At 41.9% G+C, this 17,235-nt stretch overlaps 1 protein-coding gene across 9 annotated transcripts in view; it reads right to left on the bottom strand.

Annotated features, from left to right (window-relative positions):
- The window catches only part of st3gal3b (ST3 beta-galactoside alpha-2,3-sialyltransferase 3b), a 36,513-nt gene extending 19,736 nt beyond the window's left edge, over positions 1-16,777 (bottom strand). For 2 of the 9 annotated variants that reach the window (XR_011079995.1, XM_068600842.1), the window contains exons 1-6: positions 13,368-13,498; positions 7,908-7,966; positions 7,388-7,429; positions 6,085-6,127; positions 4,695-4,787; positions 1,260-1,354 (exon numbers count right to left, since the gene is read on the bottom strand). Coding sequence is in view for 8 of the 9 variants with exons in the window: in XM_068600842.1 (XP_068456943.1) it covers positions 1,260-1,354; positions 4,695-4,787; positions 6,085-6,127; positions 7,388-7,429; positions 7,908-7,966; positions 13,368-13,489 (454 nt within the window). In the remaining variant the exon portion in view is untranslated. Of the gene's footprint in view, positions 1-1,259; positions 1,355-4,694; positions 4,788-6,084; positions 6,128-7,387; positions 7,430-7,907; positions 7,971-13,367; positions 13,516-15,038; positions 15,456-15,805; positions 16,136-16,658 lie in introns of those variants that run through there. The other 7 variants (XM_068600871.1, XM_068600890.1, XM_068600862.1 and 4 more) reach the window with 7 other exon arrangements.
- Positions 16,778-17,235: the final 458 nt, after the last annotated feature.

Genomic DNA, 17,235 nt, shown 5'->3' with positions numbered 1-17,235 from the left:
TTGCCGTGTGCGTGTACATTTGCGTCTGGGTGTTTGTCGTGCTGTCTCGTACAATACAGGCTGCTCAGAGTGTGTGTGTGTGTGTGTGTGTGTGTGTGTGTGTGTGTGTGTGTGTGTGTGTGTGTGTGTGTGTGTGTGTGTGTGTGTGTGTGTGTGTGTGTGTGTGTAATTGAGATGAAAACAAATACCCGCAGAGTGAAAACCCAATGGTAAGTAATATGATTAATCAATCTGCAGAATAAGCTGATCAGGGCACCACTTCACTTGCAAATAGTCCTACAAATCCCACTTCAAGAGGTTCAATACTCCATCGTCAAAAGCTCTACTGTGGTTTGGCAAGACTCCTGACTGACCAACGTATTCATACTCTTGTGCACCTGCACTCGTCTCACATTACAAAGATGAATCCTGTGACTGAGGCGAAGCTTGTGTAAAGTTTCTGTGACGCATATTTTAAAAGCAGTGTGTAAATGTTGATATATTTTACTTTTCAAATAATATTTGAAGCAAACTATAGGCTTTTACTCAATAGTTTGTCCTCCACCACCACGTTCCCAATTTGGAATCCTTTGTGGCGTTCCATTCACGATCCACACGTATCATCTCTCCACCATAAAAGAAACCCGACTGCCATTGCAGTCCATTGAGAAAACAGAAACCAGGTGTAACACTCACACAGGGAGTGCTCTTTTGATGGCAACTGAGACAGTGTGTGTGTGTGAGTGTGTGTGTATGTGTGTGTTCGTATGACAGCGGGGAACCTGGCAGAGGACAAAGGTAACATTCACTGTACCTTCTGCTTTTAAGTATTGGAAAATATGTGGCAGAGCAGCTCACTGAAGCCAGCTTAATGTTATCTCTTCACTTCCCATGGCCTTGTGTTCTCGTTGGATATCTGAAGTGCTGGAGTGTGTTGAGGTCAGGGAACAAGTACAGGCACTGTGAGTGGAAACATTGAAGCCGGAGTGTTGGGAGATATACGAGTTCCCCGGTCCCAAGATAGAATTCATCTCACAAAGAAATGAACATCACTGATGAAGTTATTATTGTGACGAGCAGAGAAACCCACGGTGCCTACACTGCAAACAAAATGACTACAGTATATCCATACATTCTGGTGATGTCTGCACATCAGATATCCTTTTTTATTATAATTTATGTTTTTATGCACACTATCCTTGACTACAGTGTTCAAGAAATGTACAGTAGGATGCAAGGTAAGGTCATGCAAGGTAAGGGATAGAATTAACTGCTCTTACCTTGCGTTTTGAATCCAAATGGAGGTAAGTAATTGGTGACTTTTGCCAGACGTTTGAAGTTCCGATCTAGGAACATGGGTGCTGGTTTCATGAATCTGCAACCAGACGCAGCAAAGAAACAGAAGTAGAAAGTCAAATCATTTATTTTGTGGTGAATTCCCCTACCACACTTATTTCCTCTCCTCAAAGAGACGGCTTCGCATAACCTCTGCTCTAAACAGGGACAGTAGTGTTGATGACCTGGGCAAAGTTTAAGGCTACAAATAGATTAATGTCAGTGGAGCAAGTCATTTTATTTATCTAACAGCATCCCCAATGCCTCCTCTGCTAAAGGCTCCCGAGCAAAGACTGCACACACATTAGCATGGAAGCTAAAAACTAAGCGAGTAAAACAAACTGAGAGGCAGGGAGCGAGACAGAAGTGCATAAGCAAACATAACCTCTGCACCAAGGCCTGCATCCCAGCTGACACACAGTTTTGATACATCTGCTGGGACAAAACACTCATACCAGAATGCATTTCCCGAATCAGTGTGTAAAAAGTTGGTTATGTCTCATGTAAGAAATACCTGTGTGTGCCCAAGACAGAAAAGAGGGCGAGAAGCAAGTTATTCTCCCACATTAAAAACTTGATATTGAAAAGCATTTCTGTGACCAGTGTTTTCAATCCCCTATGAACTGCCATTGCCTCTTGCTCATCGTGTGTGCCTGTATGAGTGTAAGTGTGTCCGCACTTTGATTAATTGCAGCTCTAAAATCAAAAGAAGCCATTTCCTCTTAGTCACGCCTGCAACCCAAGTGCTGGGCTGCGTGCCACTTCTGCAAGTGTGGCTCCATGATGAATGTCTGTTTTTATGACCTGCTGTCAAACTGGAGGGGGCACGAGAAGAGAGAGACAGCCGCTCTTGTTGTCTCTTTTCTGACGTTAACATACATGGGGCTCCATGTGTTTCCGTGTCAAACGTAAATAATCAATCAGGAGACACACACACACAAAGTGGAGAGACAATGCTAGGCGCCTGGGACAGATCTATATTGAGCTGGTGTGTATTATTTTGTTTGCGCTAGAAGACAGCTACAGAGATTAGCAGAAACCAGACCACCGGCAACATAACCATTGCATCTTTCTGAGGGGCTGATGGCTGTCTCACACACACACACACACACACACACACACACACACACACACACACACACACACACCATTTTTTCCTTCTCTCTAACCATAAATTTTGGCTCTTACAGTCAACAGACTGCAGTGTCTAGCAAAGGCATTTAAAACTGGAATCAGGAGGGGACACACACGCAGCATCATGCTCCCTTCTTTCTTAACAGGAATCTGGGATAGCTTGTTCCCATAACACTGCCGTGGGTTCACAAGAAATATGTGGAGCTCTGAAGCTCAATGACCAAACATGGCAGACATTATTGGGAGGCTTTCCGGTTAGCTCAAAGCTCTTCCAAGCACCCTAATCGGTCTTTGAAACCCTCATTATCCTCCAGGTTTAAAGCAGCAAGAGGACTTGAGAGGAGATGCAGTTATGTATGACTCTTTCCTCTTTTCGCATAACCTGACAGGGGCACACACACACACACACACACACACAGACACACACAGAGAGAGAGAGAGACTTCTGACCTGCCAAAACAAATGGAGATTCATTCAACCTAAGATCTCTGAGGCCAGAGGGGGCTATAAATAACACAGGACCATTACAAGTCCCTGAGCCCTGACCGATAGTCAGTCACTGACATCCTGACAAAGGAGAGACAGGGGGCTGCTTGTTGTTAAATAAAAAGTGAGGGCTCCCAAAACAGCGACCAGGCAGGGAGGCATTGTGCTCATTTCCTTTGCTAGGTCCATCTCTCACTGGCGATATTTTCATAACCGTGCCGCTTCAAGTTCACTGCCAACACTTGATTTAGGGCTCCAATGCAAACAGTTTTTTTGGGGGGGAAGGAGGTGGGGAGATGAATCGTATTCTGCAGGGCAGAAGGCTTCAGAGAAGACAAACATTGAGGAAGCAGGAGATGATTAGAGGGAGAGCCACAAGAAGACTTCACTGCTAGAGGTTAAGTAGGTTTTATCTGACGGCTGACCTTTAGGCCACACCCATTTCAACAAAACGCTAACAAGAGCGTTTGAATTGGTTTGTTTTTGCCGGGTAAACGTATGACGCAGACCGCGTTAACAAACAAGATGTTAATTGGTTAACTTCTTTCCAGACAGGACGTGATAAATCACAAACTGCTCGGTTGTGTAGGTTCAATCATACACTTACACTCATGCATACAAGCTTGCACAAAGTGCAGCCTTAATTGTGGTCATTGACCTATGTGTGACTGGGTGGAAGGTGGTAGTAATCATTGGGCTCCCGGTGGGGTTTTGTGTTGTACAGAACTTTGATCCGACACGTGCAGCTGATTAGAGGAAGTCATTAAGAGGGAGGACATTGTTACACAGTCTCTCAGGTAGAGGGCAGTTTCACAAAACTACTTTGTATGTCTTGTTAAGCAGCGCTACAATTTACTGCTGACAGCACGACCGATTGTTTATTGTTAGTTTGTGAATTTATTCAATATCTACTGTATATATTATGCCAAGTTTACTAATGTATTGGAATTCGGTGTTAAATTGGTATACTGTATTTTTTGTTAAAGCTTTAAAACTAACTGTGCATCCAGAGGCAATAGATGAATGGGGTTCAATACTTATTCTTGGACTGGAATGGCAAGTTTGTCCCATAACTAGTTTAAGTTCTGCATTGAAGTGCTATTGGCTATTGTTCAGCACTGCGGTAAATTGCCCCTTTATTAGCCGAGCCCCCAGAATGCTGCTGGGACAATGCCCTATAGATCAAGCCGAGATGGGCGGCAAGTAGAGGCAAATAGAAAAATCAAAAGAGCCGATGACATCAGAGAGGGCCATGGAGGATTGTGAGGACCGTGTGGGTTGGGTACCAGGAAGCTCACGATGACTCAAGACAGGAAGTTGGTTGGTGTCGTTCACAGAGAAAGCCTCGAAGGCTCTATCGCATCGATAGGAGGAAGATGGAAGACCTTGTACTCTGGTGACAATGGTTCTTTTGTGCAACAGGGGAATCACAAGGACACAGTCAGGGTTTTGTGGTGGGGTAGAAGATTATAGAAACATGATAGAAACTGGGAAGATTGGAGAAGAATGTACGGTTTCTCTGTTTCTGACTCAAAACCCTCAAGGCCAAGTTGGCTTGAGTGACATCATGCGTCTTGGTATGCTTGGGTGACAGTTTTAGCTTTTCTCTTGCTGACTTCTAATAAAACGATTAGTTTGTGAAGCTTGCGATGCATGTGAAGTTGTTAAAGCACGTATAACATTTTTTAAAGGAGTCTGCCTAAATTCAATGCATCTCCATGCTGTTGTATAGAATTCAAAGAAAGAGCAATCCTTCTCACTTGGGATAGATGACGGTCATCTTGGCTGCTGCGTATCCTGGCTTGCACACTCCTTCGCTGAGGTTGCCATACTTGTATGCCAACTCTGGTGGCCTGTACATTAAAGAAGAGAGGGAGCTATTAATCAGACACATCGTGATAACTGATGATCACAAACACAATTCTAAGCCTCAAAAACTGAGCTTGTCAAACAATTCGCGTTGAGAGATAAGGAAAAACGGGTTGCTGAGGAAGTTGGTGAGCTCAGCAGATCACCTGTCAGTGACAAGACAAATCAGAGGGGCCTTGTTCAAATAATCACCCTGGCAGTGCTAAAACTAGAACTTCCCAATTACTAGTATGTCCATTAATAACTTGATGTATGCCATGAATCTAGTTCAAATAAACAGGGAGAAGGGAGGGAGGCGCCCGAGTCTTAACTCCATGTGAGGCCGAAGTTGGCTGAAGGCCCACTTGTGCACAATTTTAAACTCTTCCGCACCAATATAATATCTTTCAATATGATAGAATGTTGTTCACTTGCAGCTTGACCTTAAATAGCCTGAAGCTGGGAAGTGATTTGGTAGGAATGAAATCTAGGGGTCTTTTCCATCAAGACTACCAGTGGGTCACACAACTAATTACTGGCATAAGGATGAATGGCACTATAGTACGCATTCGCTCTAATGGAGTAATTAATGACTCTAAAGATATAATGTAAGGAGTTGTATTATACAAACTGAACCCCATGTGAAAACCTTCTTGAAGTGTGTGCTGACGTAGTGCTTACTGTGTGTGTGTGCAGAGTGTGGACAGACGTGCCCTGTGAGAGCCAGGGTGGTGATGGGAGCATATGATTATTGCCTGTATGGTAATGGGAGGGCCAGAGAAAGGGCCTTATCACGGCAGTTTAGAGCATGCATGTCAAACCAATTCAGGGAATTGTACACATATCAGAAGACACGCTGACACAGTGACAGCCGCGTGATAAGTCAATGTAGCATGTTCTCAGCCCGACAAACCACAGCCGCTCTGGGATGAAGAGGAGAAACACCAAGTCCATCGAAGCTCACAGAAATATCTGAACCCAGACCACAAATTAAACTTGTACATTTGACACCAGGTTTTGGTTAAATCCCTATTGAGATGCTGTGTGTTTATTTAACCAAAATCAAGTGAGATTAATTGGTCAACGGTTTATGTTTTCATGTTTCCCAATTGATCAACTCAAACCTGTATGAATAAGTAATCATTTGAACAAGCTGTAAAACAAATGTGAACTAATGGACACAGAGACTAACTGGGAATTCAGCTGTTCTAAATACAAGTTGGACATATCCCACACAGTACATGAATCAATAAAGTGTTCAATTGAATGGCAGAAGGGTCAACTAGAATAACTTGTACTCACAGTTTTGTGTCCAGCTGCAGTAGAAAGCCCTGCTTATCATACACTGGAGAAAAAACAACAACCAAGAACAGAGATGGAAATGACTACGCAACAAAGCATAAATAGAAAGTACAGCAACTGGAAACATATACACATAGTTGGATTATTAGTACTGCTCATCCAATGTACATCATTTCAACTATCAGCTCATTGGCTGTAGTTGCAAACAACCTGTGCCTCGTTCACAGGGAAAACAAAATGGCCAAATGTAAAAGAAAATAAAGCATTAGAATTAAGGTTTTGTGACAAACAAGCAAGGTTAGGAAGAAGCCAGCCAAAACAATCTGTTGAGTTTAAAAAAAAAAGTTAGAAAAGAAGTTAGAGATCACCTATGGACAACCACAGGGGCAGCCTATAGGTGCCTGGTGAAGCGTTGAGGTAGAAGACAAAGAAGCACAGAGGTAAATATTGATGAAGAAATGAGAACGAAGTCATTTAAGCATCTATGTTGTATAATCTATAATGATACTAACAGAGTCTATAAAACAGTCATATCAATTCCTGTCAGTAAAATGCCGTAATTAGCATGACAAAGAACTACGTTTAACATGGGCCTTAGTTTAAAGTAGGAAGAGAGTAGAATTACTCCTGTGGTTGCGGATCTTGTCTTCACAAAGAAGCTGGAGGAGAAAGATAAAGACAAGGACAATGGGAATGGGAATGCGTGACGGCTGGTTAGGGAAGGATCCAAGCACTGCCCTGGAGGATGGGGACTTTGTCATGGCCGCTAAGATGAGTGAGTGAGCGAGCGAGCGCATTATGTTTCTGCTGAGAATCATAAAGCAGCCAAAAGGGCCAAGTCGCGGAAACAGCTTGGGAGAAATTAAAGCGGCAGGGTTCTACCAGTAAGACAAATGCTGGTCTGTGGAACCTTGCAGTGTTATGCATGAAAACTCCTGCAGACCGCTTCACTCGCCAACCATTCATTACCGAGCCAAGACAACAGAGGGCAGTGTTGCATCACACTGCAGCTTCATGTGAAGGACGATTACTGAGCAAAGGTTAAATTCCTCACAAGTTGTCATGGGTACCAAATTTAGTAATTTGTTTGGACTAGAATTTACTTTTCTTCTCCCCTGATGGCATTACACCTAATTGGAAAAAGTCGTCCGATTCCATTTTTTGAAAAAAAAGTTTAATTTCTCAACCAAAATGTGGCTGCTGAAGTATCGCAGGGTTTTAAAAGGTTACGCCATTTTCTTTTAAAAGCTGGAGCGATAACAAGCATGAGTAGTGGGTTCAGTTGGTGGGGCTGCAGATGTACCTGAGCCTACTATTCGTCCCGCGGGGATTTCCGTTTCCAACTCTGAAACACAAAATGGTCCGTTAGCACCTTGAGGTCAGTCTGTTATGGCTGCATTGGGCTTGAAAAATAATGCCAACTGCATATGTCAGACATTAGAGAGTAAGAAGAGGAGAAGTAGAAGTTAGAATTGTAATGCAACCTACTGGGATTAAAGCGACAGAGTACCAATCTTTATTCAAAGGCGGGAAGCCCAATGAGGTGGAAAATTAACTGCAGAAAGTCCCCATTGCGTTTTGAGATTATCATGGCAAAAATGTATTGACCAAAACAACTGAATGAGTGGATCAGCACAAACATTGTTGGTAGTAAAAACAAAGAAAAAGTATGATAGGTAGATGAGCGATAAAAATGGAAAGCTTTCATTGTTGAGTTAGCAGAAATGACTAATCCATTAGAAATAAAACCTCAACACCCCAGTGTAAAATCACCCGCTTGTTTGACAGCCACCCAGCATAAATGGGTGTCTCAGTGCCTCTACCTGTGATTCTTTTCCCTTCAGACCCTTTAGTCAGGACTACTGTTGTCTCTTCTGCATCACTATCTGAAAACAAAAGGGTGTTAAAGATACTGAACAAAGATCATCACCTTAGAGCTGTGGGAGCAACTAATAACCAAGACCAAAGTACTCAGAATATTGTAAAAATATGTGTGTGTATCAGCGAGTGTCAGCAGAACACAGACCGCGGCTACGCACAAAAACAGATGCACACAAAAGGCAGACAGAGACAGAAAACAAACAACATTTTAAAGCCAATCCTCTAAAGTAATTATTTTAACAATACAGTATTAAGGTTTAGGATTGTAAAATAATTACGTATTACACAAGTCTGATTCAACACTATTTCACAGTGAGAAACAGCAGTGACTGTGACTTGCCCTCAATGTAAATAAACATCAAAAGATGTTGGCAACTGCATCATAATGCTTTCTACCACATCATCTTTCAGATCAAATCATAATTTATTTCACCAAATAGATCCAACTGAGGACCTTTAATAAAGAATAGGCTTCGCTTCAGACCAAAACAGGTTTTAGAAAATGTCTCCCTCACTATCAAAACAATCAGAGGGCAGCTGCCTTGTTGTTTCAACCAAACGCTAATGATTAAGCTCAACGAAACTACGAAGCCTTCTCCAACGAGGACAAAAAGTGCTTCTTGTGACCAAAACAGCATCTAAATCTGCAAATGCAAATTTCTTGTACCAGAACGGTGTTCTTTTTAGAATAGGGTGCAAACACAACACTGCCTCTCCACGCGAGGTCTTTTGGCTGATCAAATTCCCCCAGTTAGTGAGCATCAAACTCCGTCCTAGCTGGAGGCCGTGTCACTGATGACCACAAGAAAAAGCGATCTCAAATGTTGAAAACCGAGCTGGGTCAAGAATATTTAGAGCACGCTCCTCGAGCAACTGCTGACCTCACTGCTAATCAAGCACTGAAGTGAAATGGGAAACCCGCTTGGAAAGATCAAGCATCTTTATAGATTTATGAGCCAAGTATAAAAACACAATTTCTTCCCCTCAAAATTGCATACAGAGTCAATATTAGAAGAAGAAAAATGGATTATGTCATAACAACAACATTTTCATGAATGCATGAATGATGAAGTGCTTTATTTTAGAAAATGAGTTTAGGGGTGAAATCAAGAAGGTTGTAAATTGTGGCTTGTTGGCATAAATCTTAGCAGCTTGGCTGGGGGAACACATTCATTTCACATCCCACAGGTGTTTATTTCGAGTGTGATTTAACACGCCTGTCACAAACAAGAAAGATATTATAAGTGACTGCACTGGAGGGAAGCTCTGAACTCAAAAGTAAGTGTGCTGCAACTGCATTGTACAGCACACCTTTTCTTGACATGACAATCACACAGGTGTTGGCCAATCTATTTGGAGCACTTGTGAAAAAGGGATATTGTGGGTTCCATGTGTTAAACGGCGAGACGCATGCCATGTCCACATTACGCATTACTAGTCCTGAAATCCTCATTTATACATTTTCAACTAACCAAGTTTTTCATCCACACTGCACTCAAGCCAAAACAATGTGGAGGACAGCTAAACATTGTTTGGTTGAAAAATGTAAAAATGGTTGTGCTTAAATCTTTATCGTTGACCTTGGAAATAATAGTTTGAAACAAACCTCTAGGCAAAAGGCCTTAATACTACAGTACAGTGTACATATACTGCCAATGTATTTCCAAACCACAAAAACCTGTTATCGCGTGACCAAAACACCAAACTTAGATCATGTGATAACAAGTGAACAATGTTAACAGAATGCCAATCAACTTATATTGTACATAGGTAAATGTTGCTTCTGCAGTTAACCCATCCTTGTATATAAGTGGGCAGCTACTATACAGCTGCCCAAGGGATAGTTTGGGGGTCTGGTGTCTCCAGTGCCCAAGGGGGCAACTAGCACTTTTGCAGGTACAAGTCCACACTTAGTACTTGGTCGTAACTTGAGCCGGCGACCCTTTGATGCCAAACCGTTGCCCACAGACCGAGCTACTGACTTGCCAGCCTGAATACAAATCAACAAACAGGCCGTTTTTTTTTTAGTCCTCAAACAACAATAAATGTATTTCATTGTCGAGGTAAAATGAGAAAAAAAATAGCTATAGATACAAAGCTGGCTACATCAGGTAAAAAAAGGACTATAGTTGAAAAAACACAGGTTAGGTGAAAAGCCCCCCCCCCCCCCACCCCCCATTACTGCAGCCTTACAAGACTCAAACATCTACCCTCAGCTGACAGAGGAATGACAACAGTCACAGGGACCTCCTTTGAAATTGACACCCCAAGGAGTCAAAAGCTGGCGTAAAACAAATAGCCAAAATGAAATGATGCATCTGGCTAAGGTTTATTTAAAAATACAGGAATTCGGCACTGATCTAATCCACTCTAATCAGTGGCTACAAGAAGCATTAAGTTAACAAGTCTGGGATAAATTACAACACAGGGGCTAAAGAAGAGCATGACAGGGCACAAGCCCACTGTGGCAAGCAACACAAACACACGTATTGTGTTACCGGACGCCAGCTTGCCATGGCATGGATTTCACATCACTGTCCATCTCAAACACGTGTTTTCTGCTGCAAGAAGAAAAAGATGAAAATGCATACATTAGATGTTTATGATAAGCAGGGAATACGCCTCTATATATTTCATTGGTCTGTGACTGAGAGTACAATTCACGAATGAGGAAGAGAGATCATCCAGATTTGATCCTCTCTGTGAGACAGCATAGTTTAGCTGACCGAGGGCAAAGGGCAGGAGGGACCATCCACATGCTTCTCTTTCTCCTTTGACCTTCTTAGAGCCAAACATCTGGCAGCACGGTATGGCAGAAAGCCAATATGTCCCACTGCATTCGATGTTCCTCTCTCTTAGCTTTGTGCTATTGAACTGCTTGTCAGGGTAAATATAAGCTTAATTTTTTTTCGCTCTCCTCATATGAAAGTGTATCATTATTCAAATAAACTCCCCGCACATGATTTCAACACAATACAGGAGACAATGCAAGGTTATGAGCATTTATCTGCACTGCTTTTTGACTAAATGGAAAGTGTTGCAACAGAAAGCAATAGTCTTGTTAAACAGACACCTTGGACCACAGCCAAGGTCATCTGCTGACTCGGCATCAGTGATGCAAAACACAAAAAGAGGAGTGAAATAAAAAAAAAACATCTAGTTTTTCGCAAACCCAGCTGGGTGGGAAAATGAAGAAGTTATTAACAATATAATCAGACTATATAGGAACTTAGTGATATATCTGGACTCATTTATGTTTGGCAGTTTCCATAGCAAACTGCAAAAGTACAACACACACTGGTGTGCAAAGCAAAATCAAGTTCAACAATACAGACGGTTTGAAATGCCACGGTTGACAAAAAGTCATGCACAATTGGACGGCACAAGGCTCTGAACGTGAGTCTAAAAAATACTTTTTACAGGTAGAAAATCAATGTGTGCACCACCGGCACATAAGACAAGGGTCATTTGAGGTCATATTTCTCCCCATGGTGGAAGCAATGCTGGAGAAGAGTGATATGTTGGAAGGAAAGTAATAACACCAAGGAAGAAGAGCAATCTAATTTTTCCTCACAAAGATCAGAGTCATTTAGCTATAATGTTCATCTTCATGGCTTGGCTGCTTCAAACACATACCAGCTGTTAAAACATCAATACATTTAGTAAGAATACATTTGTGTTTGGCAATATGATGATTCAGGATGGCGTTTTGAAACCTTGGCTGGTCTGGGCATGTTGGCCCAGTAGTTGTGACACCACTCTTTGCTCAATGCCAATTATCAGCAGCTTACTGTCATTGGTATTATTTGTTATACGTTTTCTTCAGACATGTCTGTCACTCCTCACACATGGCTATTCATGTTGTAAAAAAAGGCATTTTCACTTGAAGTTACTCTAACACTTTACCCACATATGACAATAGTATTTCTGTACATTTTCCCTTGGCTCAAATGGGATCTTATCGTCTAATTATTTGAATACACACTGTAAATTACGGAATTCTGTAATCTTCATACCCAACATTGGTGTTGCGCATTACTTTATTTTTCTGCAGCACACGGGCACCAGTTGGGAAAGCAGTGTACCTGACAGGAATGGGCACATACCATGTCGGGCTAATAAAAATTGGTTAACGCTAGGATTACAAAAAAACAAACAAACAATCTCAACTCGATCTGGGCTGTGTATCGGCAAGAATCTGACGATAGGATACATACCATGATACAATTCAACATATTGTGATACTGTAAGCGAGGCGATGTATCGATCGGGATTTAAAAAAATCTCATTGAAGGAAAACCATCATAGTATAAAGAATACACCGTTGTATCAATACAATCTGAGCAATCTGATCTTTTACGCAATTAGATCAGTGGCATCTACCACTACTACCATAAAATCCAACATCACGGCACTACTTTTTGTGCAATCCGAGCCACCGTTTGCCACAAACCTCTGCATGTAAAGCATTCATTCAAAATCTCAATTGTTTGAGAATTAAAACTGACTAAACTAGACTATTGCAAGATTGCAAAATTGTCAATATTTTCTGACACCGCTAAACTCCCGTGCCATTACAACATTTTACATTAAAGCAATCTTCTGGCCCCCTCTGCTGGAAATTAACAGCTGCTTCAGGGCGACCACACAGTCGCCATAGTTTGACATTCTAGCGGCGCTGTCATTACCGTTCACTGTGAGACGGCAACCATGCCGAGAGGCAATCGAAATGCTCCCAAACTCGGATCTTGCACCGCTGAGTGGGAAATGACAGACGAGTTTTCTCCCTTTGTTATAAAAGGGAATTTAAAAACTGCGTATTCAGTTTTGTGAGTTAGGGTTTCATCATCCAAGTGTGGAGACCTCAAAATGCCATTTTCTCCAATCTACAAAAGGCAGACGAGAAAATAAGTACGCTGCCTAAAAGAGAGCAAGAAAAAAACGTTCATCTCTTTGAATAACAAAAGAGTATTCTTACTGAAGTCAAGTTGGAGAGCTGTCAATAGCTTTCCATTTAGGAGACAATCCGCATGGGTTGGTTTTCAGTGACGCATATGGACCAACTAACACTGGCTGTACAACAAAATCTGATTAAGCTCTCGGCACCAAATCCAGCACTCTGGAGAAGTGAATGAAAAACGGTTTGAATTTTAGAGACAGATATATACGTTTTGAAACACCAACACACAACTTGACACACTAGCAGTTCAGCAAAGAGACTGCAGAATAAAACCAAACAGATAGACGGACGGTTACTTGGCAGTCAGCACAGAGAGGCAAAACATGGACAGTTGTCAAATACATTTGCTCAATCATGTGTAGGTTTGAAAAGGATGATGACAGATGGATGATCAGGTGATGAGTTAATATTACAAAACAGTCAGACGGGAGATGTCACTTACGAGGCTTCTGGCCCCATACGTGTAGATGTAGCTTCCCAGAGGAGTAGTAAATAAAGCCGAGGACCAGCATGGGGCACAGGATGAACATCAGCTTGTGAGTGGGCTTCATGGTCTTCAGTCATTCACATGGCACCATCAAGGTCATCACCTGAAATGACGAGCGTGTACAGGGACATAGTATTTATACATCACAAAAGAGAAACTCATCCGTCAGCAGCAAGAAAACACAGATGGACACAGAGTGTGGCAAGAGGGAAAAGGTGGAGTCATAATGGAAGACAGCTTAGAGGTAAAACGGTATCTAAAATAAGAACATATAATGTAGGTAAAAAAGAAGTTAGGTTTATAAAGATTGTTTTTAGTCCGACAGCAAGGTTGAATCTGAAATATCTTCCCATGGGTATACCCTCTCTCCTTGAGGAATTTTCAATTGCATACGAAGGAAGACAATAAGAAAAGTTATTTCATTTGATAAACTTGTTTCTGTAGAATAAGCAGAAAGAAGATGCATTTTTGCAGTCATTTTGTTTGAGTAACAGTCATGACAGTAAGTGTGACGATGGTTACACATGGCTATTTATCAGTTGTACAAGTATCTGTTAAAAAATGTTAGTCTACAAAACAGTAATGTCACTAACTATTTACAGGAAAACAAACCTTCAGTGCTGAAGGGAGGATGACCGTTTTAAGATAAAGAGGGTCAATGCTCCCCCATCATTGCTGATTCACGGTAATAAAAAAAATACTGCTCCATCCAATGAATCACACCTCTCTAAACCCTCATGCACAGATGATCAAGACTGTCCAGATTAGACATATATTGAACCAGCAAAACATGCCGTATTACACACAGTAAAGCCAGTTTACATGTTGCCTGACAACAGACAAGACAACCCCATTAGTCATCAGTGTGTCAGTGTTGCCTGGCTTTTATTTGAACTAACTAATAATTAGCTTGAGTTTTATCAACCACAACCCAGCATTGCACAACTGCTTTTAATCCCAGATGCTTTTATTTCATCATAATCTACATTTTTCATCTAAAAAGGGCATACATAGATACATCAAATTCCATATAATGTCCTTTTGTGTTATCGTGAGAACAACAAGTACAAATGAGTAACTATAAAACTTCAGTACATGGAGTCTGAGCAGAGTTTAGCTCAGCATACCTCTGCAAAACCATTCATTATGCAGTTTCTAATCCCAGATTCCATCCACCAGGTTAAAGTGCAACTCGTTAAAACTACACTGATGATACTACACTGCACATAAAATGCAAAAGAAAGTTCAAATTAACAATAATTCTATAGGTTGACTGAATTAACTGCCAATGGTTAATACCCTCAAAATTACGAGACATTGATGACTAGGCATGGAACAAAATAACTCAAATGCAAAAAAAGGTCACCTGTAGAATAAATTTACAGTATTTATTTATTTATTAAGTACAATTTATCAAAATGCACGTACGCATGAGTTCAGTCAACCCATTTGGTTATTTCCTCTTTGCGTTTCTGGATTCCCTCGCATTAGCCTTATTGCGACAGAACATCGTCCAACACAGACGACAATTTCACACAATAATCGAGCTAAAACAAAGTGGTTTAGCAGCATCAACACTGTCTGTAACGGCCTCACAGTAGCTTAAAACGCAGCGTTTGAACTCACCACAAACTCCTGTGTCTGGTCTCAGTGGTCGTCCGCTTCCAACATCACAATTGTTTTCTATGCAAGGTTTCAAAAGCGTTGTATTTCAGCCCGTGCCGAACGGTTACGTCTCCAACATTACTTTCCACGTTTAACTAACGCTGGTCGCGGACCGTTAGTTTACCGAGCGAGCTCCGTTAACGAGCTAACGTTACAAGCATAACCGGACTCCCGTGGTCCCGCGAATCAACGCTAAAAGTTCGGTTACCTCAGTCTCTCCGAGGTCTACTTAAGATTCACCTACCTGAAGAGTTTGACGTAAACTCGGTTTACGCTGACGTTATAATGCGAATTTGTGACAACTGCTGGACGCTAACTAGTTAGCTAAAGTGAGACATAGTCACGAGCGAGCGAACTAACGTTCGAGATCAGAGCAGCAAATATAAAACAGCTAACCGTTACGTTAGCCTAGCCCGTCGCTATGCTACCGCCGCTGCGTTGGCAGAGTGGGACGTTCTCCTCAATCCGCAGGCCCGTAACAGCGCCTCTGGTTTGGGGTTTGTGGTGCTAGAGGCGAGCCGAGTTAACCGTGGCCTAGACAGTCAACACACGTAGGATTCATAATAATATGAAACATCTCCCAGTGTACCAGAGGCTGGCACGAGAACAATGCTGAGGTAATCCCGGTGAAGAGAGTCATGAACCACCATCACAATCGACTAGCTAGAACACGGCGCAGCAGCGTCTCATTGTCGTTTTTAATTGATTGGTATAATCATATAAATTACCTTTTTCTTTTCTTCTGAGTCCTCGGGTCAGAAACAAAATAAGCCTTAGTTTAAATAAGGTACTGGTCGATAAAACGACCGCGCTGTCCCTCCTCTCCAAGCCATCCTGATGAAATCCGTGAAAAGTGTCCTGGATCAGTAACGTTAAGCACAAGACCTCCAGTCCGTCTGACTGCGTGTTTCCCCTTCTGTCTCACCAGCTCTAGTTCACGTCAAGACTGGCAGGGGAAAAAAACAACCCCACCATTAACATTCTCGTTATCTGCAGCGGCCGCTGCCGCAGCTTTGAGGTCTACAGCAACACCGTGTTTCGGCTACAGTCACATGAGGTTTCTCAGTGAATTTCGATGCCCCCCCTCTCCTGATCTAACAGAGTTTAAATGAATGCACCTTTTCATCTGCTCCCTTCACGTGGTGCTCCCTCTCTGCACGTCAGCTGTTAGACATTGCATTGTAGCTGGGTTTGCTTCTGGTTTTATTGCAGACACGTCAACTGAAACGGTCATGCTCAGCAGCAATAGTAGAGATGCATGTGTAAACCTCGATGAACTGCCATGCCTCTCACCACAAAGGTATGTGATCCTTCAGCACTATTTATTGATTGGCTGTCCAGGTGAGAGGCTTGTTTTTGGTCTAGAGTGGTGGCTGAGTGCTGAAATCCAAAGGCCTAACGGGTTACAAGTGGTATGAAAAATAGGCTACACATCTTTATCCAACAGACCTTAAATTGTTTTGCCAGTCAATACATAGTCCAACACACCACCATCAAGACTGTCTTTAGAGGCTCTGCTGCATTTCCTGAAATGTTCAGCTCTAATTATGCCTTTAAGGACTACAGATAAACATTACTTACACAAGTGGAAACCCCTTTGCTCCTTGATTCATTCTGATATCTTCCAGAATGACAATGTTCATATCCACTCAAGCCATAAACTGTTTGTCACAAGCTATAATTTGGACACTCATTGAGTGTATATAAATTACTTGTATCCACCGAGGTGTTTTTTTTACGATTTTGAACATCATGAATTCAGAGAACCCAGATGGTCAAACAGAATCAGCCCTGAAAACTGACTGCAGTGAAAGATGCACTGTTGAAGAACCAATGGTGTCATCTGTTAAACGTTTTAACAGGCTTTTCTTAAAAGTATGACAATGAGTAAAGGTTCAAAGTAGTAGAATTGTACACTGGACACACATACCATGAAACCTCCATGAAAGCTATACAAAAAAATAACATTGTATTAATTCCATAATAATATGTTTTGTGATTGGTCTAAGATCATGTTGGAAAAGCATCACACCTACTGGAACAATTGACACTAATGTCTTCTGGAAACCCACGTGTCAACCATGCTCATGCATGCATCCACAGGCACATAGAAAGCAATGAATACTTTCGTGAAGTGCACAAACCACACTCTCGACAT

Source organism: Clinocottus analis, unplaced genomic scaffold (genome assembly GCF_023055335.1).
Source record: "Clinocottus analis isolate CAN_PGR_092001 unplaced genomic scaffold, fCliAna1.0.p SCAF_11, whole genome shotgun sequence".
In the NCBI taxonomy this organism is placed as follows: Eukaryota; Metazoa; Chordata; class Actinopteri; order Perciformes; family Cottidae; genus Clinocottus; species Clinocottus analis.
The sequence above is the reverse complement of the archived record's forward strand: the minus strand, read 5'-3'. Positions and strand labels throughout refer to the sequence as shown.